Genomic DNA, 27,175 nt, shown 5'->3' on the forward strand with positions numbered 1-27,175 from the left:
TGCGGAAATCAATCTTGGAAAGTTGCTGCAAGCCTGCAATTGCCCAATTTGAGGTAAAATTGGACCTGAAAACCAATTGCGGCAATTGCCCGATTTGCGGAAATCAATCTTGTGTTTGCTACCTGCCTATTGAAGATTAAAAAATGCATATTAGATTTGAACAGTATCATTCCAAATTGAAGCTAGTTGTTTACTTGTATCTCAGTAAATACAAACCTTGTCATATATTATCGCATGTAAGGGCCTCTAAATTACCATCCAAAAAACTGGAAGATGATTTCCAACATTATAGTGCTAAAGAATCGTGCTAAATTACAGTCTAAAAGCATCAAGACCTAATTTTTGGGTTTGTAAAAAATGAAATCGAGACCTAAATTTTTTGAAGCCCAAAATCAATCTCAAAGAAAGTCGCAAAAAATCAATCTCGTTTGAAACCCTAAATCGCAGAAAATCAAGACCTTGGTAGTGTGGAACCATAAATCATTCCGATTCGGATTTGAGAGAGATACCAAGTAAATGAGGGAGAGAATCACGATTTCTGGTTCCATACCACCAAAGTACCAAAAATCAAACCAGGAAAAACCCTAATAATTGAGAGATACAGAGATCGAGAGAGAGAATGACCTTGGTGTTTATTGGAAAAAATTTTCAAACCCAAACCCTAGTTTCTGTACGAACGAGAAAGAGAGATACCTATTCATGATTGGACGAGCCTTCTTCTTCTCTTTGCCTTCTTCGATTCTTCTTCTTCTCTCTCTCTTCTGTGTTTGTGCCTTCTGGTTTCAAACAATCGAGTGAGAAGGGAAAGTGAGTAACCCGTTTGTTATAACCCGTTTGACCTGCGAACGTCTTTTACCCATGACCCAGTCGCCTAGGATCTGTGAGATGTGTTTTTAATCGTGGGTCGTTGGATCTAATCCAACGGCTTATAAGGGAGGTGCGGATGGGAGCTTAGGTTAGGTCTGTCAAATGCAGCATTTTGTTTAGGTCTGTCAAATGTAGCATTTTTTTCCTAGTTCATCATCATTGTATGTAGGATCGCAATCAAGCAGAACCGAGCTTTGGCGTGTTTAGGCTTGGTTCACCGCAAAAAGGGCCAGCTCAAACTCGGCTCGAGCTCGAATCAAGCTACGATTTTCTGGCTTGAGCTCGGCTCGAGAACTATCATTTAGGCTCGAGCTCGGCTCATGATGGCTCAAAAGCAAAGTCCAGCGAAGCAGTGAAGGAAATAGTTGTGGTCCTCCCTCTATTTATTAAACTGTTTCATTACATAAATGTTTCGACACAAATTCCCCGAGAAATTCCTGGCCGGTCCCATATTTTGTTTGGGGTTTCGTGCAGACCCTTTTTTGTAGAGCTATCTCATCCGGCCCTTTTACATATACTTTTACTATTTTGCCCTTTTGTAGAAATTTTTTGTGCCATTTTGCAGAATTTTTAAGGGTATGATTCTTGGAGGTGTGAATTTTTTAGGGTGTGAATTCTTGGAGGTTGGAATTCTTGGGAGTGTGAATTCTTGAGTGTGTTGCAGAATTCACACTCTTTTTGCAAAATTCGCATCCCATTTTCACTATTCATGTAGAGACCTGTCCCAAATATGAATTTATTATATTTAATAATGTGGTTACATGTAACTGTATTAATAATTTTGTAGACCATGAACCGAGTGCGTTGGGATCCACGTGTATAGTGGAAATATGTTATACACCTTAGAGTTGATTATTAATTAGTGGAAATTTGTTATTAATTAGTTTGGTGAATTTAGGGGCCTTAGAGTAGTGGTTTATATCATAATAGGATAGGATATGGAGAAATAACTAACTACTTGGAGAAGAATAGTGTAATTTTTGCACCTATATGTTTGATGCACCAGAGAACTCCACGCCAGTTCTCTTTTCTTTTCTTTTTTTTCATCGCGCTCTCTCTCTCTCTAACTCTACAAATCCTAAGACTTCAAACCCCAAATCGGAGGACAAGATTCAAGAATCTCGCTAAGAGGCAAGAGGAAACAATGATCTACGGACAAAGAGCTACGCGTTGATCTGAACAAAATCTCAATCGGCTAACTTGGGAGTTCCTAGCATTTTCGGGATTTGGCTCGTAGGATTCTTGCTAAATGCTTAAATATGAGAATATATGGTAAGATGTGCTTTGAATTTGTGATATTAAGTGTTTTTCCCAATTTTAAGCAAACCCTAACTTGTTCTAAGTGTATATGATACATGTATGTATGAGTTGATCAAGAGTTAGAAACAAAAATATAGAATCGTAAGTTTAGAATTTCTGGACAGAAGGAAGAAGCTGTGTTTTTGTTCAATTTTTCTATTCTTAAACTAAGTATATGGTTATAAGTCCTTATGAGTCTTAAATATTATTAAGTTGGTGATGTTTTAGAGTTGGAATTTTTGAAAAATATTGAGTATACGATTTTTAATGAATTTTAGAACACTGACTGCTTTACTAGAAAGTTGTGTTTGTTGCACAGAATTTTTGAGTTTGAGAGTGAATTTGACTTGGTTTCCTTACTTGTAAAAATCTGGAAAAAATCAGGGACGGACTTTGGTGTGTTCTTATGAGTCCCACAAAATCTTAGGTCATTTGCAATGGTATTTTATCCATGGTAAATCTTCAAAGACAGTAGGTACGAATCGAGATTTTTATTTCAAAGAAGATTCACTCAATTTGTACATCGTATTTGACAGGGTATTTGTACCCCATAAATTCTGGAAAAATTAGGAGAGAAAGTTTGAATGTCTAGGTGCTATGATATAAATTTGGGACCTTTTGAACTTCAATTAAAGTTTTGGTGAAGTTTTCAAATTCGCGCGTCACTGCAAAAACTGTAAGTTACAACATATTGAGAGATTTAAAAAAAATCATTTAGAGGTCTTGTTTATGTTTCGAGTGCACCAGATTTGGTGAGAATGTTCTTTATTATGTCTAGTTTCATTGTGATAAGTTTTACTTTTAACTTACTTGTGATTGATCTTAGATAAATTCGACTTCATTGAAGAGTTAGAATTCTCAATTATGTTAAGGACATAATTGTCCAATAAGAACTCTAGACGCATTACTCAATTCACTATGATGCTCCTCTATATACTCGCACTTGTAGAAAGGGTTAAGAATGTTTCAACATATATGAGTGGTGTTTTAAATGGGAATTGTGTTGTAGGTGCTAACGAGGCCAACGTTGTTTGTCGTTATTTAGTCTATTATGTGATTTTGGTATGTTGGACTTATTTTCAAGCCTAGTATGTTTGAATAAATGAAAATGTGATACATGGGTAATAGTTATATGCCTACTAGGTGCTTGATAAAATGCCTAGGAGAAAAGATAAACTCATCTTTGTAATTAGACACCACACTTGAGACTATGAATGATATAGAAAGTTCTCCTTGGAGTTTTATATAATTAACTTTGGTTTGGGTGCTCAGTTTTTGAATTCGGTACGATTGGTTTATTGATTTTGGAGTTGTAGTACTGTGAACATGGTGGTGATCCATAGGGATCATAGATGGTGAAAGTTAAGGGAAAAGAGTTGTGGTGACCCTAAGGGCGGTGTAGGAACCAACGGGCTAAGCCTTAGGGAAATATTTGGAAATTGGTAATTGGTTCCCACTTTGGTTTTGGAGTTGTAGTACTGTGAGCATGGTGGTGGTCCATAGGGATCACAGACGGTGAAAGTCCAGGGAAAAGAGTTGTGGTGGCCCTAAGGGCGGTGTTGGAACCAACAGGCTAAGCTTTGGGAAAATATTTGAAATTGGTAATTGGTTCCCACTTTGGTTTGGACTCCTCGATAATGGTTGTTCGTCGTTCTAGTATTTATTTGGCGAAGTGTTTGGTATCAATGTTGATGAATGTATGTTGAATGTTTTTCTTGTATTATCTCATTGATAGCACTTGTTGATTTATTGACGAATGTTATTTGAGACTCATTTTGTAGGTATTTGTTCTCCCTCTATATGTTTACGTGTTTGGCTCTCTTTTTTCTTTGATTTCTTCTCTATTATTGTTGATTCTAGCCTTAGGCCCTTCTTGTTTGCGAAACTCTAGATTTTGGTTAGGTTTATTGAAGTTTGGGTATTCTCACTCCTAATTGAAGCTCTTAAACATGTTGTATTCCTATATTCAACACTCTTTCTTGATTCATCATGGTATTTATTTGAGAAATCAACAAATACATGAGTTTGGGATTGTGCCACTTGAGTAGATTTGGGGCTTTTGTGTTTTTCTCCCTACATTAATAGAAATGAGTTTAGGGTTGTTCTTTGGAGAGACGATGATAATAAAATGGTCTTGAAACTAATGATTGGATTGGAATACTTGATCACAAAATACAAAATGAGAATATTCAGGACCCACCAACGGATGAGGTGTCTGGCAGGGGATATCGGGATTCCATAATTGGCCCGACAGGAGCTATCGCTCATAACATATCTAGGACCCACCAACGGATGAGGTGTTTGGCAAGGGATATCGGGATCCCATAATTGGCCCGACAGGAGCAATCGCTCGTAATATAATCTGGGTGAGGTGTCTGGTAGGGATATCGGGATCTCATAATGGGCCCGACAGGAGCAATTACTCGTAACATATTCAAGACCCACCAAGGTGCCTGAAAGGGAATATTGGGATCCCATAATTGGCCCGAAAGGAGCAATCGCTCATGACACATAACGTTGAAATGGAAATGTAATACAAAGGGATATGATAAATGAAACTGGAGTTTTAGAATTTGGATTATTGTTGTGACAGATTATTTTGTTTATTATTTCGGTTGGATGCTTGAGAAGTAAAAGTTACTAGGGTTCATTTGTTCTATGTTACTATATACCCAATTGCTATCTTTTGGGCTTAAAAAAAAAGGGAAGAAGAAGAAGAAGAGGAGGAGGTTTTTCTTAGAGTATTGAATACACTAACTTACAATCCGACTTATTTAAAAAGAAGAAGAAAAAGTTATCTTTATGTGGGTGCATTTTGCTTGTGCTCTCTTATCTTCGCATTTAGCATGTCTCTTATTGAGTTCCGACTCACGACGTATAATCCAACATTTTTCAGGTGATGAAGAGAAACTCCAGAGTTGAGAAAGTCCAATCCATATTTGCATTCCAACTTATCTTGGTGAAAATTGTAAACTTTTAAGGTGTTCAACTTATTTTAATATGAATTGAGTTCATATTCTCTATCAAGACGTGTAATATGCATTTTGTGAGTGTTTAATAGAAAGTTCTGGTTGTTATGTACGAATGTTCTAATTAATTTTGTGGGAATTGTCAACTCTTAGAAGTTTAATTTATTTTGAATGAGAGTCAAGTTTATATTTTCCATTGGAGACGATGATGGTTTATTTTATGAAATGTACAATTATTTATGTTTAAAAACGAGGGCGTGGCAATTCACATCCCTTGCAGAATTTACATTCAAATGAAGAATTCACATCTGCGAAAAAATACAATTCACCCCGAATGAAGAATTCACAACTCTGAATATTATAGACAAAAAATCAAACTCAATAATGCAGTAACATAGGACCCAACTGCCAGAATTGATATCAAAAAATTTATTCCCGGAATTTACAATTCACGTCGGGTCGATTCTCCCAAATAAGTTCAAAAAAATACTGAAATAAGAACAGATCTAGAGCTATAGGTAGAAACGAGAACACACACACACACAGAGAGAGAACAAATAACAAGGAGCTACATCTTCTGTTTAGATTTGACACTTACTGCTCCCGCGGCTTGTACTTCTGCTTCCGTGGCTTGTACTTTGTCTTCGGTTTGTTTGTTTTTGATGAGTATGTCTTCTTCTTCGGTTCGTTGTACTTATACTTCTACCGGTTGGCAACGGCTTTTTCGCGGGAGATTCAGCGGCCGGCGACAAAGTCTCGCCGAAGACAAAGATGGCGACGAGGAACAAGGTGATTGAGAGAAAGAGGGGCATGAAAAAGGCTACGACATGTACGAATTTGGAAGACATGTAGATGGATGTGGGATTTTTAGGGGTATTTTGGGTACCTCACTTAAAACAGGACTTATGCGGGTAGGGTTTGACAAGAAGTAGTCTAGACAGGTAAATAGAGACAAAATGGAGCCGGTCTGGAAGAACCCCCAAATTCCATCGGTCCAATCTCAATCTTTGGCTCATTAGATAAATACATAGTTTAACTTCTTATTTTCCCAACACATGTCAGAACCCTTGGGCTTAGGCCCTATTTTTGCAGGTGGTCGTCCATTTCATATTGTGGTCGACTTGTCTTCATTGTGTTCGATCGTTTGGCAGGATGGTCATTCGATTGTGTTCTTCCGCCATTGGTGACTTGTTAAGCTTCGCCATTAAGGCACTCAAAATGTTGGAGATCAATATGCTACGATAGATTTTATAGCTCAACGTTCTTATTTAGCATTTAAGGAAGATCAAATTTGCAGAGGGAAGATTTGCATCTCAATGGTTCTATATCAACGTTCAACTATTTGGGTATAAATAGAGGAGTTTTTTTTTATCCGCAATAGAAGAGTTCAACATAAGTAAAATTTACCAAGATATATCACAGCAATACAAATCCTTCTCATCATTTCTCTCTCTCAGATATCAAATTGTATATTATTTTCTTTGTGAGAGTTTTGTGAGGTCATTTTATTCTCAGTCTGAGAAATCAATGAGCTTCAATTTTCCTCTGGTTCTGTGAACAAACAAGAAAATTTATGTATGGGCTACTGAAATGGGTTTTGTTCTGTGAGTGATTTTAGAGTTTAGGAGATAAAATTCTAGCGGTTCAGTTAACTTCTCGGAAAAGTTAGCGATGCGATTGTAAGGATTAATTGGCACCAGAAGAGGTTAGGAGATTAGTAAGACAGCAGCTCCTTAGGCCCGTGGACAAAACTCGGACCAAACCATGCATTATATACACCTCTGTGTGCTGTCTCTCTCCCTTAACTCTCTTATTTTTTGTCTATTGCTACTTAATTAATTAGTTGCTTGATTGTTTTATTTTATTTGGCCAAATAATTTATTTTTTGGGTATTTTAGTTAGGAACCCAATTCACCTCCTCTCTTGGGTTACCTTTTGGGTAACAAGTTTGGTATACGCATAATTTTTTTTTCCTCGGCAAATGAAACTTTTATAAAACTCAAAAAGGGTACATTGAGGGAAAACACAGTAAGCGGCAAAAACACTTACTTGATTAGGCACCTGGAGTAATTTCTGCTCTTTTTACTGGGCGTATCAGTGTGTGTCTGGAATGCATTCAGAACCTTGAATTGTGTTTATTAGTTTAAAGTTTTCAAAAAGGAAACAGAAACACATATTGTAATTTATGCCCTATTGGCTGGGAGTTATTTTTATTCCGTTTTAGCAACTTTAAAGGATTAAGAATGTGCATCAGTCTTCTTTGCAAAGCTGACAAGTAACACCAGTTTGCTGGTTGCCCTCACAAGAATCGTTGGACGCAAATCATATCAGAATTGCAGCATCTGAAATCACCCTTACTACAACATCTGAAATCACCCTTACTACCGGTAGCTACGAGATTTTGATGGAGCATGCTAAGCATTTGGTGGGAAATGAAATAGAAGAATTTTCAAGAAAATACGTGTGGATACTTCAGCTTTGGTGAGGAAGACTTTGGAGCAATTAAAAGCCTGTATGGCGCTCTTGGAGAAATTTACCTTAGACACCAAATAATCATAGCTTGTTATTTGGATTCGGGAATCCCTTTTGTATGTACGTAAACATGATTTTTGTTGATGGCTACTCTGTCCTTTATGCGGTGCAATTTTTTTCAATTCCCATCCTCTTTTAGTAATGTTTCACCATGATTTTTACACTATATCTAACCATAGTTATTATCGAATCTAACCAGAGTTGACGTTATATTAATCCTTCGTTGTACCAATTCTGTTTTTCTATTTTATTTTCTCCTTAAATTCACCTGCATGCTAAATAGGATAGGGCCTTATGTAAAAATTAATTTAAAGCATCTTTTGGCCAATGGCTAGTTAGTGGATTCATTTCGTATTGCGACCAATACTTTGGTATTAAGGAATGCCTTTAACTTTTACGAAAAATATGCAATTCCAAAAAAAAAGAAACAAACTTATTTAACTTTAAAAAAGGCTAAGTAAAAAAAACAAAATTAGGCATATTTTGTTTGGTCTAAAATAGGTCTAACTTATGGGTACGACAATTTCGTGTGCCTTTACCTGTGTGTGTATATATACACACACACTATATATATACATATATATATATATATATATATATATATATGTAGAGTTGGTTTGTTTTGGGAGTTGCCCATAATAAATGGATCTCAGCTGAACGATTTCTTTGTTAAATTACTCCATATTGAAAATATTAACTGTTGTCCAGAATTACACCCGTTTGGATGGAAGATTTGATTTTAGGTGGATATAGAAGGAAGGTGGATATAGAATGAGGTGTGATATGTAAGAATGGTGAATTTGTAATCCAATGTTTGGAATGGTTTTAGAGAAGGGGATATAGGAGGTGGATATAAGGAGATAAGTTGTCAAATGACTGAATTGACCCCACTTTGATTTTTTAATGCTCAAAATTGGTTTATTTCTTATTAATTAGCTTTAAATGATATTTGTAAATTATTTTAGGATAAATAATTTCAGTTAAGAATACAAATGTTTAAACCTTTTTTTTTAGAAATTATATTTTTTCCCAAAAAAATTAACAAGTAAGCCATATCATATATTTATAAAAATGTTATTTTTCAAAAAAAATTAAAAATATATAATTGGGAAGTGATGAAAGAGAGAGAGAGAGTGTGTGTGTATATATATAGTCAGTCTCAAATGAGGTGGTCCGCATTTTAGTTAAAATGCGGACCTTCTTATTTCTCCCATTTTTCGATTGAATTTTGATGATCCGAGCCGTTCAATGTGTTCAGAATGTGATTTTACTCATGAGAAATCGGCAAAAAAAATGACCAGGAAGGGCTTCATCCAAGCAGTTTTTGTTTGAACCATTCGATAAAAAACAAACAAAAACTACTTGGATGAAGCCCTTCCCGGTCATTTTATTTGATGATTTCTTGCTAGTACCTTTAAAATCACGTTCTGAACACATTGAGCGGCTCAGATCATCGAAATTCAATCAGGAAATGGAGGTCCGCATTTTATTAAAATGATGTGGTCCTTACAGGAGGACTGTATATACAAAAATGATATAGGTACCTGTTGAAAAATGTATACATAATAATTTGAGAAAAATTATATGTATTACATTTATATATTTATTTTGATGAATGTTGGAAAAAATGATATTATGATATTTCGGCAAATGCTAAACTTTCATATCACCCCAAGCAAATTCTCCAAAAATCAAGCCAACACTTTCGTATCTATCTTGAGAGAAATTTTGTATAAGTTGAGAGCTTTCACTTTCATATCTACCTTGTGAGGTTATTGTTATTTGAGAGCTTCAAATTTCTCCTCATACTTGTAATTCCTAAGTGAGTGTTTGAGTCAAACACTTGAAAGCTTAGAAGACCAAATTCGGGTTGGAATTTGGTTGTTATTGTTTTTGAGAGGTTTTCGAAGAAAACTCTTGCAGTTGCACTAGCTCTTCGGGAAAGCTAGGGGATAAGGTCGTTGTAAGCACCCACAAGACTTACTGCTTGTAATCTTTTTGAAGATTAAAGGAACCTTCAAGTAGTTGCTTGAGGAGAAGTGGACTAGGCCGGACCGTGGACAAATCCGGGCCGAACCACTATAATCGGGTTGTATCTCTCTAACTCTCTCTCTTTTACTTGCTCATATTATCTTGGATATATTTGTTAGAGATTATTAAGCAACCCGATTCACCCCCCTCTAGGTTGCAATTTTTGGGTAACAGTACCGATGGTGTGTAGGGAATTTGTATTGACCGGCCGCGCCGGGCCGTCTCCGGCCACCGGACGGCCGATCCGAGCTGTCCAAAAATTCTAAAAAAAAAAAAAAACCGATGGCCTCACGCGAGAATTAATGGCATTCGAGGTGTATAGGGTGCTTGATTCTCGCGCGAGGCCCCCTCGGTTTTTTTTTTTTTTTTAGAATTTTTGGACGGCTTCGGCCATCCGGTGGCTGGAGACGGCCCGGCGCGGCCGATCGGTACGAATTCCCCACACACCCCATCGATACTTATAGCATCACTCACTGTGTATATACACACACATAATTAGAAATTAAAAAATTACAGTAATTGAAAAGTGAATATACGTAATTGGAACTTAAAATATCATTACATATATGTATATATATCTATAAACTCAACAACAAAACTCACTTCCGGAAAAAAAACAAAAACAAAATCCATTTCGTGTTCACCCACGCCCTTACCCAACCACAACCCCAACCTCTGCAACCCATCGTCTTCTTCATCAGCCAGCGCCAAAGCCGCCAATCATCACCACTTCGTCTGTTTGTCGTCGATCTCGCTCTGCTGAGTTTTCTGACCGTAAGCCTCTTGCTCCAATCAGTCTGGTATCTCTCTCTCACTCTCACTATGTGTACGTATGTGTGCGATTGTGGGTGTATCGTTGGTGAAGGGAGAGAAAAGGCAAGGGCAGAATCAATCATTCAACTGTTGTACATATACAATGACAAGGGATACCCCTGTCGTTTCAAATCCATCCGCGGGTGCATTACAAATCCGAAGTCGCCAAATCCAAGTCCAAATCAGGGTAGGGTTTTTGCCGGCCAAAGACAAGAGATGAGGAAGGAAGGAGATGTAATCTGGCCATGTCGTATATCCGGGGGTTAATCCCCCATCCAAACAGGGCGTTATAGAGCAAGGAAATGGAATTTTGGGGAAATATTGGAATTGATATTGTGAAAATATTCTCCCATCCTCTTAATTTTTTTTAAAATTCGAATAAATTTGCTTTTCTGATTTTAGAAGACTGATCGAAAGATTTTCCAAGATACTGTCGGCTTTGTTCGTTTGCCATTTAAGTTTTGTTTTCCAATCATTACATTACTTCTTTTTCCAATCATTATCCTATTTTTCCAATTATTACTTTCACATCTCTCTCTATCTCTCTCCAATTATTACCCCTATCTTCAATCATTACTCTATTTCTTTCTCCACCCACTACTAAAACTAAACTAAACTCTCAACCAAACACAACTGAAAACTTATACAGCAGGGCCCAATACCATTACCCCTTCGGAATCGTATATACAAGCAAACAACGTCTGCGACTTTGGAGTTTGGAGTTTACTAATTACTACTAGTATTTTTTACACAAATGCTACTTGCACAACCGTTGTGTTGGTTATGTGCGTAATTCTGACCGTCCAGATGTATTTGGATGGTCTAGATTTTAAACAAACTTTCCAAGAAAAAGTCTAACTTTTATGGGAAAGAGTTTGAGTGAATTGTGACCATTTATTACAGCAATGGACGGCTAGAGATCGATTGTATATTGTGTTTTACACAACCATTATATGTGTAGCACTTTTGTATTTTTTATTAAAAAAAAACGAGTCCAAGAAATAACGGTAGGAGAAAGGAAACAAAAAAAATCCCCCAATGGAACAAAAAGTGCATGCCTCTCTCTCTCTCGCTCTCTCTCTCTCTCTGTATATATATACATCCACAAACTTCCCCTTCAAGGAAGTACACAAACTTCACTTCACGGTTCACGGTTCACCGGAGAACAGAAGAACAAAACCGACGTTGTCGAGGAGCCCTCTTCCCCTTCTTCCAACTCTCACCGGGCCCACTCTCCCCGCCTCCATCGTCGATCTAATGATCCAAAGGATCTGCCGCAGAGCAACGCCAAGAGCTGCCGGACGCCGCGGTACGGCGGGAGCCAGGAAAGCTCGTACTCAAGGAACTGGAAATCTGTCTCCTTCCAAAAGGAGTGCTGTTAGTATTAGCCCTAGTCCCGTTGGTTCACCGGGTAAGCACTAATCCTTCCTTTTTCTCAAGCTTTCATATGTTTCGGCCGTGCTTGGAATAAATCTTTAAATCTGATTTTTCTTGAACATCTCCATCATAGCCTAAATCTTGGTTTTCAAGTTTGCTCGAATTTTTGTTAGGAAATCTTTTTGTGTGTGAAGATTTTGTTTACTTGTGTATTGCAGATGAGCTCTCTTTTTTTAGGGCTTCCTTTTCCTTTTTTCCTGAGAATTTTTTTAAGGGAGCATAGTTTATGTGGCTATTTGTGTAGACAGTGTAGTAGTTGGGGGTGGTCTTTACTAGGACTCTCTATTTTGGAAAATATAAAAAATATATATTTTCCCAACATAGAGATCGATATATGTATGGCCTGTGGAGTACTTTACTGGGTATGTTAGTTCTGTTCCTTATGTATGGAATGTTACACATTAGCTTCAAGCATGTATCATATGTACGTGTACATCTACAAATAGATATCGTCATGTTTGGATCTTTGTTGCCAAATTTTACCATGATTTCTGGTGTTTCTGGTGCAAGTTTTGGGATGAGGGCACACAATGATATGATGTACATGCTTTGTTGGGTTTCTCTTACTAAAAGTAAAGCTGTTGTATATAGGATCGTTGGTTTACAGAATGTCGACAAGATTCAGAGGAATCAGAGCATGTTTCAAAGCATTTTGGTCCCTTCTTTCTTTTTATCCTTCATTTTTAAAGTGAATTGGCTAATTATGTCTGGATTTAGTTTGTTTAGTATGAAAATCTAGATTTTTGGACGGACGTATAGGGATGAGAATTTTATTGTGTTTTGTGTTGAATGCATCAACTATGACGAGGCTTTCTTTCTTTCTTTCTTTGTTCCTTTTTTGAAAAATCATTAACTTAAATGCAGTTTGTGAAGATGGAATATATATCAAGTTCTTCCCATTTTTTTTTTTGTGTGTGGGCACAGATGGTTTTAGTCCTCACTCACCAATCGCAAAGCGTACGCTTTGGTCTCTAGGGAAAATAGTCCCCTGTTGGCCCTATGTGACCTGGAGTTCAGGAAAGCATTCTTGATACTGAACTACACTGGGAGGTAATGTCGTTCTATTTCAGTTCAGTGATTATTGTTTTCTATCATAAGGTTTTAGGTTCCATAGACATTCGCTTGAGAAAGGTTCCCAAAGATATATTGATAGTAATGAGAATATGGGTTGAGTAATTATCTTTGATTTCTTTTGAGCAACTGCTTTTTTTGTGCAGGAGGAAGCTGGAGGAGCACATGAAGGTCGATGACATTATGATGCTTAAAGATCTTCCAATGAGGGATTTTGAGACGAAAGTATGGGATGCCGTTGGTAAGGACTTCATCAATAAAGAGGACCGGATACAGGTGACTGTGATTTCATTTGCTGGTCTATATGATGATTTTCTTTCAAAGTGTGATGCTTTTAAGTTGATAAACTACCCAAAAAACATTGTTGTGTAAAGCAAGCAATCAATTGAGAATTCTCAGTGCATTATTCTCATGGTTCGTAAGTGGTAACAAATCTTCTGTGTAAAACATGCTAGTATAATTGCTGGTAGCTTATCTACACTTCCTTATAAAAGTGAGGCATTTGTCGACTTTTTCAATTCCCTAATTACCTTTCCCGTCTCCTGCGTAGGAATCCAAGCAAGCATAGGCTTCTTCTCCAAACGACGCCTCCAAATTAACGACACGACTCCTGTAGGTTGAACAACTTCGCCCTGAACAGGGTAGTTTACCCACCGTTCTCTCTCTCTCTCTCTAGTCTAACGAATCTTGTTAGGCTCCCTCTTCTGCGTTTCTGCATCCATTTTTGGGGAGTGTGGTATTTTTGCTTCACGGCCATTTCAAAGGTTAGATGGTTGCTCTTGCTTCAATTTCACCATTAATTTACTTTTTATGTTTCCCAATTGTTTTATGATGAAGATAGAAGATCGCCAAGCAAATGGAGTCCATTCTTATGTTTTTGAGCTGTATTGTCATATCTGGGCTTTCAGGCCTTTTATTATATGCTTGTAATCTTTGATCTGGGTATGTTAAGACCCATAGGTGTTCGGGCTTGTCTTGTAGGTGTTAGGGCCTTGGCCCATTAGGTTTTGTCCTACCTTTGGTTGGATTCCCCTCCCCTCTTCCCCCACTTGATGTACCCTATCAAGTTCTTAATAATTTTTTTGCCGTTCAAAAAAAAAAACTGTTCGATACAATCTTCCTATGATAGCCAAAAAACTCACCTTGTCCAATTCATGACAATTGCTAATGAATGCAATTCAGGAATGATTATACTTTCAAAATTCATCATTTCCATTAAATGCAATTTCCCCCCTTTCCCCGGTCTCTTTTGTTCATCAAATTTTAATGTTGTTATAAATTTAGAGGTTTCCTCTTATGCAAATGTTTTTGCAAGTAGTTTAGGCATTGCAGCTTTGAGTTGTAATGAATGACCTTTCACATGAAAGCGTAGGACCATTTGAACCTTCTATTTCGTCCATTTAGGGCTGTTTACTTTTTTCTTTTTCTTTTTTGAAAAGCATTTTGGGTTTTATTTTTTATTTTCTATCTTAGGTCCTTGTTGACCATTTCTGATTCTCCGGCCCACATGATGCACGTGCATATTGTGCCAAATGAAATAGAACAATATCTTAAACTAAAAACCGAAATGAGTAACTATATCTTAACTATTTGTCCACGAATTTGTCATTTGCATATTTGGTCTTAACTATTGAACTTACTCTAGCTACAGATTGAATTCTCCTTCTATGCTTCATTTCGTTTCTAAAAAGTCTACTTCTCCATACCAAAAGCTTGTTTGCATTCAAAAGTTTCAAGTTTCTGACCAATTGTCTTGCCCCATATGGCGAGAAATGTGAGAAGCTAGAATTGAGAGGACTCATTGAAGTCCAAAAAGCTCTAGTGTTGAAGTTTTGGAATTCAATGGGAGGAATGATGGATAATTTGGTCTCAAATCCTCCTTCAAGTAATTAACGTTAGTTTTGGGTTAATTTATCTGTGTTTTATTTTTCATATTTTGTTCCCTTTTGCTCGAAATAGCCATATGCATGAACTCGTAGCCTTATTTAAGTGCCGTTTTGTTGGGACAGTTGTTCAATTGCCAAATTGATATTCATAAGGCAGGACAATGGTGCAATCTACTTTAATATCATTATAGCTCAGTACTGAGCGCTAAATTTTCTTTCCAGCCGGACTACATTGATATTCTTAATCGAAAACTGCTCTATGATGATGGCAATGGGACGCTTTGCCCTCAAACCGTGCTTGTTTAATTTGTTCCATCACGTCAATTGAAAAGCCAAAAATCAAATTTTTTCTAATCAGACATAGACTCATTTACACCTGTATAGTACACACCCAAAGCTTGAGTCCAAGGTTTTTCAACATAAAGCTGAGTTCAAGGTTTTTCATCACTCCCAGTTCAAGGTTTCTATGCAGAGTTACACTCTATATCTTCATTTCTATTTGTTTATTTCTAACAATTTCTTGTAGTTTACTTTTTTTGTCCCTTAATATTTTCGGTGTGGGTTTTTTAGCCTTCTTATGCTTTGTATATCAATTTGCTACTTTTGGGGTTGTTACGTTTGGAATCTTGAGCCAGTTAAGGATACAAGCATTGAGCCAATCAAGAGGATACGCACACCATCTTGGTTTTTTTTTGGTAAGCTGTAGGTGGAATGCATGTCATTGCATGAGATTTTGACCTGTAGGTGGAAAGTATGAAACCTATCAAGCGATGATTGTTTGCTTATCATTTTTTATTCCTGTCAACCTGGAAGTTGCTCTACAATGGATAAAAGGGAACCGAAAGGAGAATGACATGCGTGTTGTGAATGTCTTTTTGGTTACTCTTAGTATATGTGTTTCAGTTATTTTCTTGTTCTAAGAGTGTGCCCTTTTTTTTTTTTTTAACTTGTTTAGTCTTTAGAATGTCTCTTTGAAATTATAGTGGAAGAGGGAACTTCATAGGTTTCACAATTGCTTTACTTGGTGCCGTTATTTTATTTCTTTTTCTATTGGAGGCTTGATTCCGTTACTCCTGTGTTTAAAGATTTTCCATTTTGCTGTTAGTTTACTCGTGAAATTGCTGGGAAAGGTGTCACCAGACCTTAGTTTTAGTGGATGAGAATCAAAGTTAGAGGGAATAACTGTTTTGGAATCTTAAATTTAAGGTCCTAATTCAATTCTTTGTCCAACGCCTCCTGAATTATCTCATTACTGTTTCTCTATGAATGCAAAATAATCATTGGTAACATGAGCTCTCTGACTCTTTTTGTTCTTGTTTAGGGTGCTGAATTTCAAGTTTTTTTCAAGCCAAAACAGGTAAAAGTTCTTGTTGGAAATATTATTTGGTGAAAGAATATGCATATAACTACTTATGGATGCTTCATTTTCTTGTTATTGTTGGGGTTGTGTATGTTCTTCAGGAATACTTCATGTATTTTAGAGACAGTAGAACTCGGCATTTTGGGCTATCAGTAGATGCAATTTTAAGAGCTCAGCCTATTCTTGGGAAGAGATTTGGGCAGATCTGATGGTGGGTCGAATAGTATCTGACTGCGATCGTATTTTAGAAGAGAATAGCTTTTCTATTTTTTTGGTGCATATCATATTTTGACTTCTGACCAATCACTAAACTCTAAACTGCAAGACTTACCTGAACTACATATCCGAAAAGTTACTACTTCTCCTTATTGGGTCTTACTTTGGTTTTTTGGCTGGTAGGTTGGGAACTGGTCCAGATGGCTTACGGATCTATTTGGCATTCTGCATTCAGGATAGTGACTCAGCTGAGCTGAATATGAGACTAATCATGATAACAACAGTGAAATGAACTGCGTAAAATCTTTCAAAGCTTTCCGTCTGCTCAATGCTTGTCGATAGCTTCCATGAGAAAAGAGGCAAGTCCTTGATGACTCTGATTACCTTTTCTTGTATTCTATTATGTTTCCAGAAAAGCAAAGGTATGTTGGAAATCCTATTGCTTGTAGGTCTGCCCAACATTCTGTGCATCATTGATTAACAACAACTTTGTTCTAGATGGGTTTCTCTCCGCACCCAATTTTAGCTGCTGTGCTTGATGCCCTGGATGTTGAGGTTGGTTCATCCTAGTTCTGTTTGTTAATGCATCTCTACCCACATGTTAATTGAGAATGTGCACCTATGAAGCACGAATACTTTTGCAAGGGAGTCATATATGTATCCGTATCAGACACCAAAACTCATTGGATACTTGAGCAGAAAGTAAAGATCCTAAATTGAGAATGAAGTGTGGTTCCTAGTAGGTATATAGACTATTGACCATATAGGGAAAACATAAGTGTCTCCTAGTAGGTGAAAGACCACTGGCTGCTTGATGGGAAAGTAAAGTCTCTATCTCCAGAGAAAGGAAAGGCGAAGAACAATTGTGGTTCCTAGTAGGTGTATAGACTACTTACCACAATTTGGAAAGCGTAAGTCGCTTCTGGTTGCGAAAAGATAACTGGTCTTATTGAGCAGAAAGTAAAGACCCTGAATTGAGAAAGAAGTGTGGTTTCTAGTAGGTATATAGACTATTGTCCACAAATAGAAAACATATGGTTCTCCTATACCTAGTACATGTGAGGCTTCTCCTGTCATGGCCAATCAGTTCTCTGTAAATCTCTGCCCTTCACTCATTATCTATTGTTGTTTATACTTCAACTCTAGGAAGTATAGTTTTTTGTTTAATTGGTAAATATTACTTCCTTGTATTCTGTTAATAATACATTTTTGGTGAGTATGTGAGTTGACTGTTGAGTGCCCGCGGGTCTGTTTATTGCCAGTGCCACAACGTATACATATATGATATATGTGCACCTTTCATAAGAGGTGTTCGAGAAGTTGTTCATTCTACAGGAGCCTTTCATAGCGCCTCAGGCTGAATAAGACACTTTTTTGACTGACTGTTGTGTTTCCTAAGTAATCCAATGTTTGATGGTAAACATATGGTCCTGCTGCTTCCTATTATAAAGATGTTGGAAACAGTTAAATATGTAGGAAAATTGGTGCAAAAGTTTACTTTCTTTGGAGAAATGAACTAAGATTACACTTTTTTGAAACTTCTGGAGATTAAAGTATGTTTAGTACTTTGTTGGATTCCAATTTTTTTTTTTGTTTCTTTAGGTTTTGAGAATTTCTATGTATTGTACTGGCATTTGTTGTCCTGTTTTGTAGTTTGACTACAGGGTAGTGGTTGATTTGTATATATAATATGGTTTAATGTTGAAACAAAGAAGAGACAAAAGACCCAAGTCATAGGATATTGTTTTCTTTCTGCCTTGACTTGTGTCCTTTTCTCCTTTTTCATACTCTATTGATGATTCGGTTAACGGTTTTGTGTTTGATGATCATTATAGACATCAGAGATTGTTTCTGCTGTGCCAAGTGGTAGCTTCTACCCATGCATCTTTTTTAGTTCATAATTTCATGCTTAACTGCAAGCTGTCCGTGGTAAACAATACATTGATAATATAGTCCATGATGAGCATGATGACTCTGGTTTTTGCCCATGCTTGATGAAGCCGTCTTTGTTTTGGGTGGATGGCAGTAGTTTGCATGAGTTTAGTGATGTGCCCTTTATACCTTTTCCATCTTATGTTTATTGGGAAAAAAAAATACAAATGTAAAGGACTTTGCTGGAGCCTAATTATCCACCATAGACCATTCGAGTTTGGCGAAGTTTTCCCCCTATTAGAAATGATGTCATCAAGTTTAGCTTGTATTATATTTATAGGTGGCATCATCATATGAAACTTCAATGCTGTCAAATATATTTCATGTCAAAAACATTAGCTATGCAATATGCAGAAATTGGTGGATGGCTGGGCGTACTGTATAGTCACTTAAGAAAACTTAACAAACCAAGGAGGTTTGTAATTAAGTTTTGGGCCTTTTGGCCCTTTGTTGAACTTGAACCATTATGACATGCCTTTGATGCTCAAATATTCTAAGTTTGTGAAAACAAACACACTTTAGTTCAGAAACATCTCATTTCGTCAAACTTTTTGTCTTGATGAGCTAGTGGTGAGCAGCGTCTTGCTGATGTCAAAAAATATATTGTGCCAATGACTGCTTGCATCTAAAAAGCCTCGGAGCATTTTTAGCAAGGGATATTTTGTGTCTAGTCTGGTTAGATAAAAGAGGTTTGTGGCGGAGTCTGGACTACTTGTTAAGCGTCATGCGAGCTCTGGTTGCGACATAGGCCTTGAAGCTCAATAGCTCAAGGATTAGAAGGCTAAGTGTTGCGAAATAAGTCTTGAAGCTCAATAGAAGATTAGAAGGCTTCTAGCACATTGCGGTAGTTCATTGTCCATCCTATTATCGTATAAGATCTCCAGCTGTTTAGATTTCTTTTGGAGATTCAATTTTATCTATTTGATACTAGTCTTTTACTGTGAATCCTATGTCTGTTAACGTTGTTAATGATATCCCAGAGGGACGACAAATGCAATTACATGTGTTCTAAAAGTTAAATTTAGGTGAAGAAGGAAAAAAAATAAAGCACAGACCTTTTGGAACGATTTACTTTCATGTGCATTGAGTACCTATCTGAGTTGTTATGTTCAAATTTTCCTAGGCAATTTGGTGTTGATATTTAGGTAGCCCTAACAGAATTGTGACTCTCGATGGAGGGTCTGTGGTTGAGACACTTCTACAAGAACCTTTTAGTCTCCTTTAGTTGTTTTGTTATATATCATAGTAACCAGCATATACAAACATTTTTGTTGGTGTGATATTTCATACATAGCATGCCATGCTTTTTGTGTGAACTTTTTGTTCCTTTTTCTTTTTGGAATTTTGTGTTTGATTTCATTTTACTACTTCTGCAGATTTTTATATCTCGGGATGAAGGAAATAAAAAATATGCGTCAGTTTTAGCTCCAGTCAACATGAAGGCCTATAAGGAATGTATGAATTGCATTATTTTCCAAGCAGTCATACTTTGACCAGTGTCATATTTGAGGATGAATAATTGCTTCGAAATTGGTGAGTCCTCTGTGATACATTAACTCATCATTCAGATGCTGTTAAAAAAAAAAGAAGCCCCATCATTCAGACTAGGTTCTTTATAAAGGTCAGTATTTTCATAGTAGATTGTCCTATTTGAGAAATGAGAATAAGAAGCAACATCAAATTGTTGGATAACTGATGCACATTATATACCCGAACGGGTCAAGCTTTTGGAACAACTTAACATGGGATGAGACTTTGCTTTTTGGGAGTTCTTGGGTTCAAGTCTCTCCATGTGCATTTGATCCCTGTTTGTATTCTTCTTTTGTATATGAATGGAGGTTTGCCTCCCTATATGCACAACATTGCAAGTAGGGGAGGGTGTTGGATGGCTTGATATATTGTTAGGAGTTTCGTAAAAGCTTAACCTTTGGACACTTTGTGACTTGATAACTTTTCATGCAAGATTTCATTCCTTTTAAACTGGTGCTTGATATGCATCTTTCTTTGAGGCCATGGATATTGCTTGAAAGCAATTTCATTTTTGCAACTCCCCACAATGATTAGTGTGATGCGTTGTAGTTAAAGTGTATATATACTTGAAACTCTTTCACGAGGCTGCTGAATACTGGTGTGAAGTTTTGTTTGGGTTGACTAACCCAAACAAAACTATTAGACGAATAATTATTAGCTATTTAGGTTCTAGCTCTGTCCGATGAGGTGAATTTATTAGATGCTAGCTGGTGGAATAATTATGGGATTCATCTAGTGACTGAGTAAAGGGAAACCAAATGTAGACGATGTAGAAATCAGATAGAGACCAATGTTTCTAAAATTTTGAACTAAGTCTGAATTTTAGGTGATCACACTCTGTATTTAGGTGAATGGGATCAGTTTTGTCACCTAGAAATTATACTTTTCCGAACATTTATTTTCTTTATAATGGCTGCTATTCCTGTGGCCTATCCAATTGATGGGATGGTTTGAGAAAGAAAATACGGATGAACTTCGAGGGGACGAAATGTATTTTGAGGCCTCTAGGCTCTTAAGCATGCCATACAATGTGTCGTTTGAAATAAAGTGTTGGAATGGTTATAGTGAAGTTGCAGATTGTTGCATTTTCTTGGTTCTGTCCTATTACATAAAATCAGATGACCAGGGTATATTATCGTGGGATGGAATTTGAGCGGGCAGCATTCGGCATATTGTGCTTTATTTCCCAGGGCATGGACCATATATGATGGTATGATTTGCTTACATCAATAGCTGGCATTAATGTATATATTCTCTTGGAGTATTATTTTAATATTACTTCTTTACCTCTAGGTGGACCAGACCCAGAACTAAAAGTATCCTGTCGCCATAATTACCGAGATAGCAGTCTTCCCACTGCTGTTTTTGTCTATACGGTATGCAAATTTAGCTTCTTAGCATCAATGGCAGTTGTGCCTATATACTTTGTCATCAACGCATTCCGGGGTTTAGGTTCTTATATTTCTTGATGTTGCTCAACATTTCCTGAAGTCCAAATTGAATACTTGTTTAATTTTTTCATTTGCTGAATAGACAAGAAGGCTTATCGGTCAATACTCATTTAGGGCCTGTGTGGAATGTGGCGGTTGTTTGTGTAGCTGGTAGATACACTTTGTAAGTACCACAAGCAAGAGGGCAAGGAATCAAGCATGGAAGTAGCGTATTTGTTATTTTATTAAGAGAAATCCAAGTCCTAGAAAAGTGCACTTGAATCCATGGTTAGCAGGCTTGAAAAACAAGCCCTAATTTTTGCAGGGAGGGACTAAAGAAAGTACTGGTATCTGAATTTCTGTTCTTACTAAGTCCTCCATTTGTTCATGAATACTCAGTATATTCATTAGGCTTTAATGCTTGCATCTTTCTGCGAATCATGTTATCTGATCCTAAAGTTAGCTCACTAGAGCAACTGTCTAGTTACTTATCCTACTTCATAAATACAAGAAACACCTAAAATCTGGGGCGCTTACACTAAAGTCTATTAGAATACCCCCTGAATTTGGAAACTACTCTCTCTCTCTCTCTCAACCTTATGGATAATTGGACCAAACTACCACCTGGATTTTAATCGGTATCCTGTCATGTTTATGAGTTTTTTTTTTTTTTTTTCCAAGTTATTTGCATAACAAGTTATTATTTTCTCAATTATAGACCACTGTAGATCTTCCCAGGCTGGGCTGTACGGAAAATTTTCCTATTATGAGTGGTAGTTTGAAAATTATAGGCTTGATTAGTAATAGTTTAGTTTTAATTAATTCCTCGATTTAACTCCTACCTTGAATCTCTTTATAAGCAAATTCACTGTCTTTGAACCACACATTAACTGAAGGTGACCATCACTAAAGCTTGAAAACTGCAAGGGCATTGTGCACGCCACAACTCACAGTACCTACTATTTCATTGAAGAAATTTGAATATGTGTGCAAACTATAAAAGTGATGTCTTGATCATAACGTTGGTTTTCTTACGAACAGTTGCTTGTTTCATTGTACTTGGTGAATACTGGAAAGGAAAGGGCAAAAGTTAGCCTTTTTTTTACATGGGTGGTAAGCTTGTTTACATGTGTGTGCCAATAAATAATGTCCTAAGCTCTTCTATACTTGATTATCATTTGCTTTCTTCGTTGTACTAATATTTATGGTTTCGCGTTCCTAACAGAACTCAATTGGAGGAATCTCACACTTGTCTGGAGATAGTATGCGCATGGCTGCTGTTTCATGTTAATAATTATATTATCTTGGATTGTAATATTGACTTTTCCCTATTTTATTTGATAGCGGCGAAGATGGAGTCCCTGGTGTTCCTCTACATCACAAGCAAGTCATCAAATCCTTGTAGCTTATATAGTGATTGGTTTGCATATTGCCTTGGGGTAGTTTCATGGGTTTTTTCAGCATAACTGAAGGCAAGGTCTTAAATCAGACCCGTCGTTAGAATTTGAACTGCTTAAAAAAAGATATGGTAAAAATGAATTAATATATGTTTTAACTGGTGTGGAAGTGCAGTTGTTGTACTAAAATTTCTTTAACTGTCCCCTTTTTTTTTTCTTTTGGATTACAATAAATCTCGCTCGGAAATTGAATTTTATCGGACATAGGCCTTGATAGAGTGGAATGGCTGAAAAAAGATTCTTATAACCGACCATAAGGCATAGTTTGGTTTTGTTTGGGGATAAATTCATGTTGCCCAGCTAGACCGTGTTCCATCTTGTGAGTTGTGTCAGATAACATGCTTTCATATTATGAGGTGTATATGAAGTTTTCCCCACCTTTGTAGTCCTTTTATTTTGCTGAACTTCGTGAGATACTTTTGTGTGCTTTCATTCTTCATTATTTTCTTCTTGTTGCGTGGAACCTTTGGGTGTTGTTTGGTACTATAAGCTTTGTAGTTGTAATTCTGTGAGGGTGAAGTGCTGTTATCTCTTACAATTACTTGTTTTTTTGTTTAGGACAGCAAGAAAGAACCCTCCGGTTACTTTTGCCATTGCTGCATGTGAAACTCAGAACGTAAATGTGACTGTTTTGCCCTGCTTTGGGCTCTCTGAAGGAAGCAGCATTATTGCAAAAGACATGTGGGGGAAAATGGTGCAAATAATGGTTTTACCATCTGGATGTTGTATGACCCATTTTGCACTTCATACCTTATACAAGTAATTTGCTTCTTTTGCTTCTTTTTTTTCAAGCATTCAACCAATTTTCCTAAGGAAACTTTATGTCGCCTATCTTATCTCCTTAACAAGTAATTGGAGTGAAAAGAGCAAGCATTATTCATCATCCCAAGTGTTTATTTAGTGCTGCTGTGTTAACCACTGTTCATGATATTATGTTGTTGAATTCTGTTCTTAGCTTCCCAAGGATGGGTACTTCGATTGGGAGAACTTTGATAGTGGACCGAGCATGCCTTCATCATGTGGTGATACTCATTGTGCTGCAGTTTCTGCTTCCACATGGGTTGAACCTCAAGGAAAATGTACTGTCGCATTTGCTGTTGCATGGTCATCCCCAAAAATAAAATTTTTGAAGGGAAAATCATCACCGGTAGTTTTCTGACTTTTTTTTGCCGCCTTCAATTTGAACATGATCAATGTATGGCTTAGTATATTACCCTTGTATCCTTGTTCTTGATTTGTAGGATCATAGGTAATTATGCCTGTTTGTGGTCTTTAGCTCACTTATTCCGTTGATTAAACACCCCCACTCCAATAATGAAGAAGGAAGAAAGAGAAATGTACAACTGACGGGGGTTTGTCTGGCCATGTTGCACATAATAAAATAGGCTTGCATCACACATTTTTATAAGCAACAACAAAAGATAATGAAACTTGGGCGTGCTTCACTTTGTTGTGCTACGAAAACAGAGCTGAATCATAGAGATTTTCAGCAATACCTTGTTGCTCCAATCAAGGACTTTGGTTTCCTCTTCTCTCTCTCTGGGCACCGTTGCATGAAAAAATTATGATATGTTCAAGTCGTAACGGAACATAGTACTGTATGCTTAGTCGAATTATCATTTATTATAATATACTTTTCTCATATATCATATTTGCTTTCCCCCCCTCCCCCCCCCTCCCTCTATTTTAGGAGGCATACGAAATTCTATGGCACTTCTGAAAGAGCAGCTTTAGATTTGGTGCATGATGCTCTAACGAGTATGTATTTCGGAATAGAATGTGCTTATTCCTTTTTGATTATCATATTGACTGGGGTTTATGATATAGGAGTTGCTCGCACTCAAGACCCCATCCCCACCATACTCTTCAAGAGTCCAACTTGTGGGTCTAGAAGGACTCACAACGGTGATCCGAACCGTTAATCTCGTGGACACAGAACAACATACATGCAAAAAACTACTCCCTTCCTCCCTATTTAATTATCCACTACGGTTTTGTGTGCATTTGGAACAACTTATATCTCGAGTCTCGACATATATTACTAAATATATGCAATATGAATCTTGTTTGATAGATCTCAATTTTTTCTATAAGACAGTGATTTCGAAAACATAAAACTTAATATACGTCGAGCGATATAAGCCATTAAAAATGCACGCAAAACCGTAGTGGACAATTAAATTGGGACGGAGGGAGTGTGTTGATAAGACGTTCATAGACTCACTAACTAATCATGTCTTGTTTTATAAAATGGGCAGCAAATATGATTTCGAAATAACTGTCCAATTTGTAAAACACGACACTCAGGTCAATGTAATTTTATTTCATATATGTTCTTCGTATCAGGACCTTTGAGATGAACAGTTTGGATCACCTTTTGTTGGGGCCCACAAAATGGAGTCTTGAGGGTTTTGGTGCGGATGGAGGTCTTGAGGAGGAGATGCTCCCTTGTAATATTTATCCTCTCACATTATGGTGGACCGAATCAAATACCAAGAGCTGAATATTTATTCTCACCTATGTTTGTTTATATCTGAAAATGTTCGTAATATTTTGGATTCATTGTGGCTTAGATACCATTTAATTTTGAATATTGGTCAGATTATAAGCGCTGTGAGGAGGAAATTGAGAAATGGCAAGCTCCTGTCCTTAGAGATGTCAGGCTACATGAATGGTAAGCTTACATTCTCAAGTTTTTTACAGGGGGAAAGGCTTGTAAGTTGATGCTCTTGCTGATGCAAGGCCGAAGGCAATTCGGAATTGTGGGTCTTAATTTGCTAGTGGTAATTTTGGTTTACATTTGCAACATTGAGTTATCTCAACATTGATGCATATTTCATGCCATAAGCCTTCCCCTTTGCATGATTACGTACCCACGCACATACGCCCATACACACTTTAACGGCATTTATGTATTAAGAGAATCCTATTTTGCTTGCTAACTTGGATGTGCCTTGCAGAGTGCACTACAAAAAGTGCAATGCTGGATTTCCGATTCCCTATCCACAGGGGCGCTTTTAGAAATGGCCATTAGGATGACCCTAGCATATATAATTAGAAATGGCCATTAGGATGACTTTTATTAGGAATTCTTGGTATATATGGAAATCCTTTGCATATATAATTAGAAATGGCCATTAGGATGACTTTTTTTTTTTTTCCTTTTGGATTACGATAAATCTTGCTCGGAAATTGAATTTTATCGGACAAAGGCCTTTTATAGAGCAGAATGGCTGAAAAAAGATTCTTATGACCGACCATAAGGTGTAGTTTGGTTTTGTTTGGGGATAAATCCATGTTGCCCAGTGAGACCGTGTTCATTCTTGTGAGTTGTGTTTGATAACATGCTTTCATATTATGAGGTTTATATGAAGTTTTCCCCACCTTGGTAGTCCTTTTATATTGCTGAACTTAGTGAGATACTTTTGTGTGCTTTCATTCTTCATTATTTTCTTCTTTTTGCGTGGAACCTTTGCGTGTTTTTTGGTACTATAAGCTTTGTAGTTGTAATTCTATGATGGTGAAGTGCTGTTATCTCTTACAATTACTTGTTTTTTGTTTAGGACTGCGAGAGAGAACCCTCCTGGCTCCTATTACCATTGTATCCTTGTTTTTGATTTGTAGGCGCATAGGTAATTATGCCTGTTTGCGGTCTTGAGCTCACTTATTCCACTGATTAAACAACCCCACACCAACAATGAAGAAGGAACAAAGAGAAAAGTAAAACTGACAGGGGTTTGTCTAGCCATGTTGCACATAATAAAATAGGCTTGCATGACATGTTTTTATTAGCAACAACAAAAGATAATGGAACTTGGGCATGCTGCACTTTGTTGTGCTACGAAAGTAGAGCTGAATCATAGAGATTTTCAGCAGTAACTTGTTGCTCCAAACAAGGACTTAGGTTTCCTCTTCTCTCTCTCTAGGGCACCGTTGCATGAAAAAATTATGATATGTTCAAGTCCTAACGAAACATGCTACTGCATGCTTAGTCGAATTATCATTTATTATAATGTACTTTCCTCATATAGCGTATTTATTTTTTTTCCCCCCTCTATTGTAGGAGGTATACGAAATTCTATGGCACTTCTGAAAAAGCAGCTTTAGATTTGGCGCATGATGCTCTGACGAGTATGTATATCGGAATAGAATGTGTGCTTATTCTTCTTTGATTATCATCTTGACTGGGGTTTATGATATTGTAGGTGCTGCCACTCAAGACCCCATCCCCACCATACCCAAGAATCCAACTTGTGGGTCTAGAAGGACTCACAACGGTGATCCAAACCGTTAATCTCATAGACCCAGAACAACATAGATGCAAAAAACTATCTTGATAAGACGT

The 27,175-nt window shown here is 37.0% G+C and overlaps 1 protein-coding gene across 6 annotated transcripts in view; it reads left to right on the top strand.

The window, feature by feature from the left end:
• The first annotated feature begins 12,109 nt into the window (after positions 1 to 12,109).
• The window catches only part of LOC131331429 (uncharacterized), a 106,550-nt gene continuing 91,484 nt past the window's right edge, over positions 12,110 to 27,175 (top strand). Inside the window, exons 1-4 of one of the 6 annotated variants that reach the window (XR_009201388.1) lie at positions 12,110 to 12,998; positions 13,166 to 13,295; positions 13,570 to 13,791; positions 16,730 to 16,770. Coding sequence is in view for 3 of the 6 variants with exons in the window: in XM_058365360.1 (XP_058221343.1) it covers positions 13,252 to 13,295; positions 13,636 to 13,783; positions 16,227 to 16,262; positions 16,665 to 16,721 (285 nt within the window). In the remaining 3 variants the exon portion in view is untranslated. Of the gene's footprint in view, positions 12,999 to 13,165; positions 13,296 to 13,569; positions 13,792 to 16,010; positions 16,112 to 16,226; positions 16,263 to 16,664; positions 16,771 to 27,175 lie in introns of those variants that run through there. The other 5 variants (XR_009201387.1, XM_058365360.1, XM_058365358.1 and 2 more) reach the window with 5 other exon arrangements.

The sequence above is a fragment of the Rhododendron vialii genome, chromosome 6a (assembly GCF_030253575.1).
Source record: "Rhododendron vialii isolate Sample 1 chromosome 6a, ASM3025357v1".
Taxonomy (NCBI): domain Eukaryota; kingdom Viridiplantae; phylum Streptophyta; class Magnoliopsida; order Ericales; family Ericaceae; genus Rhododendron; species Rhododendron vialii.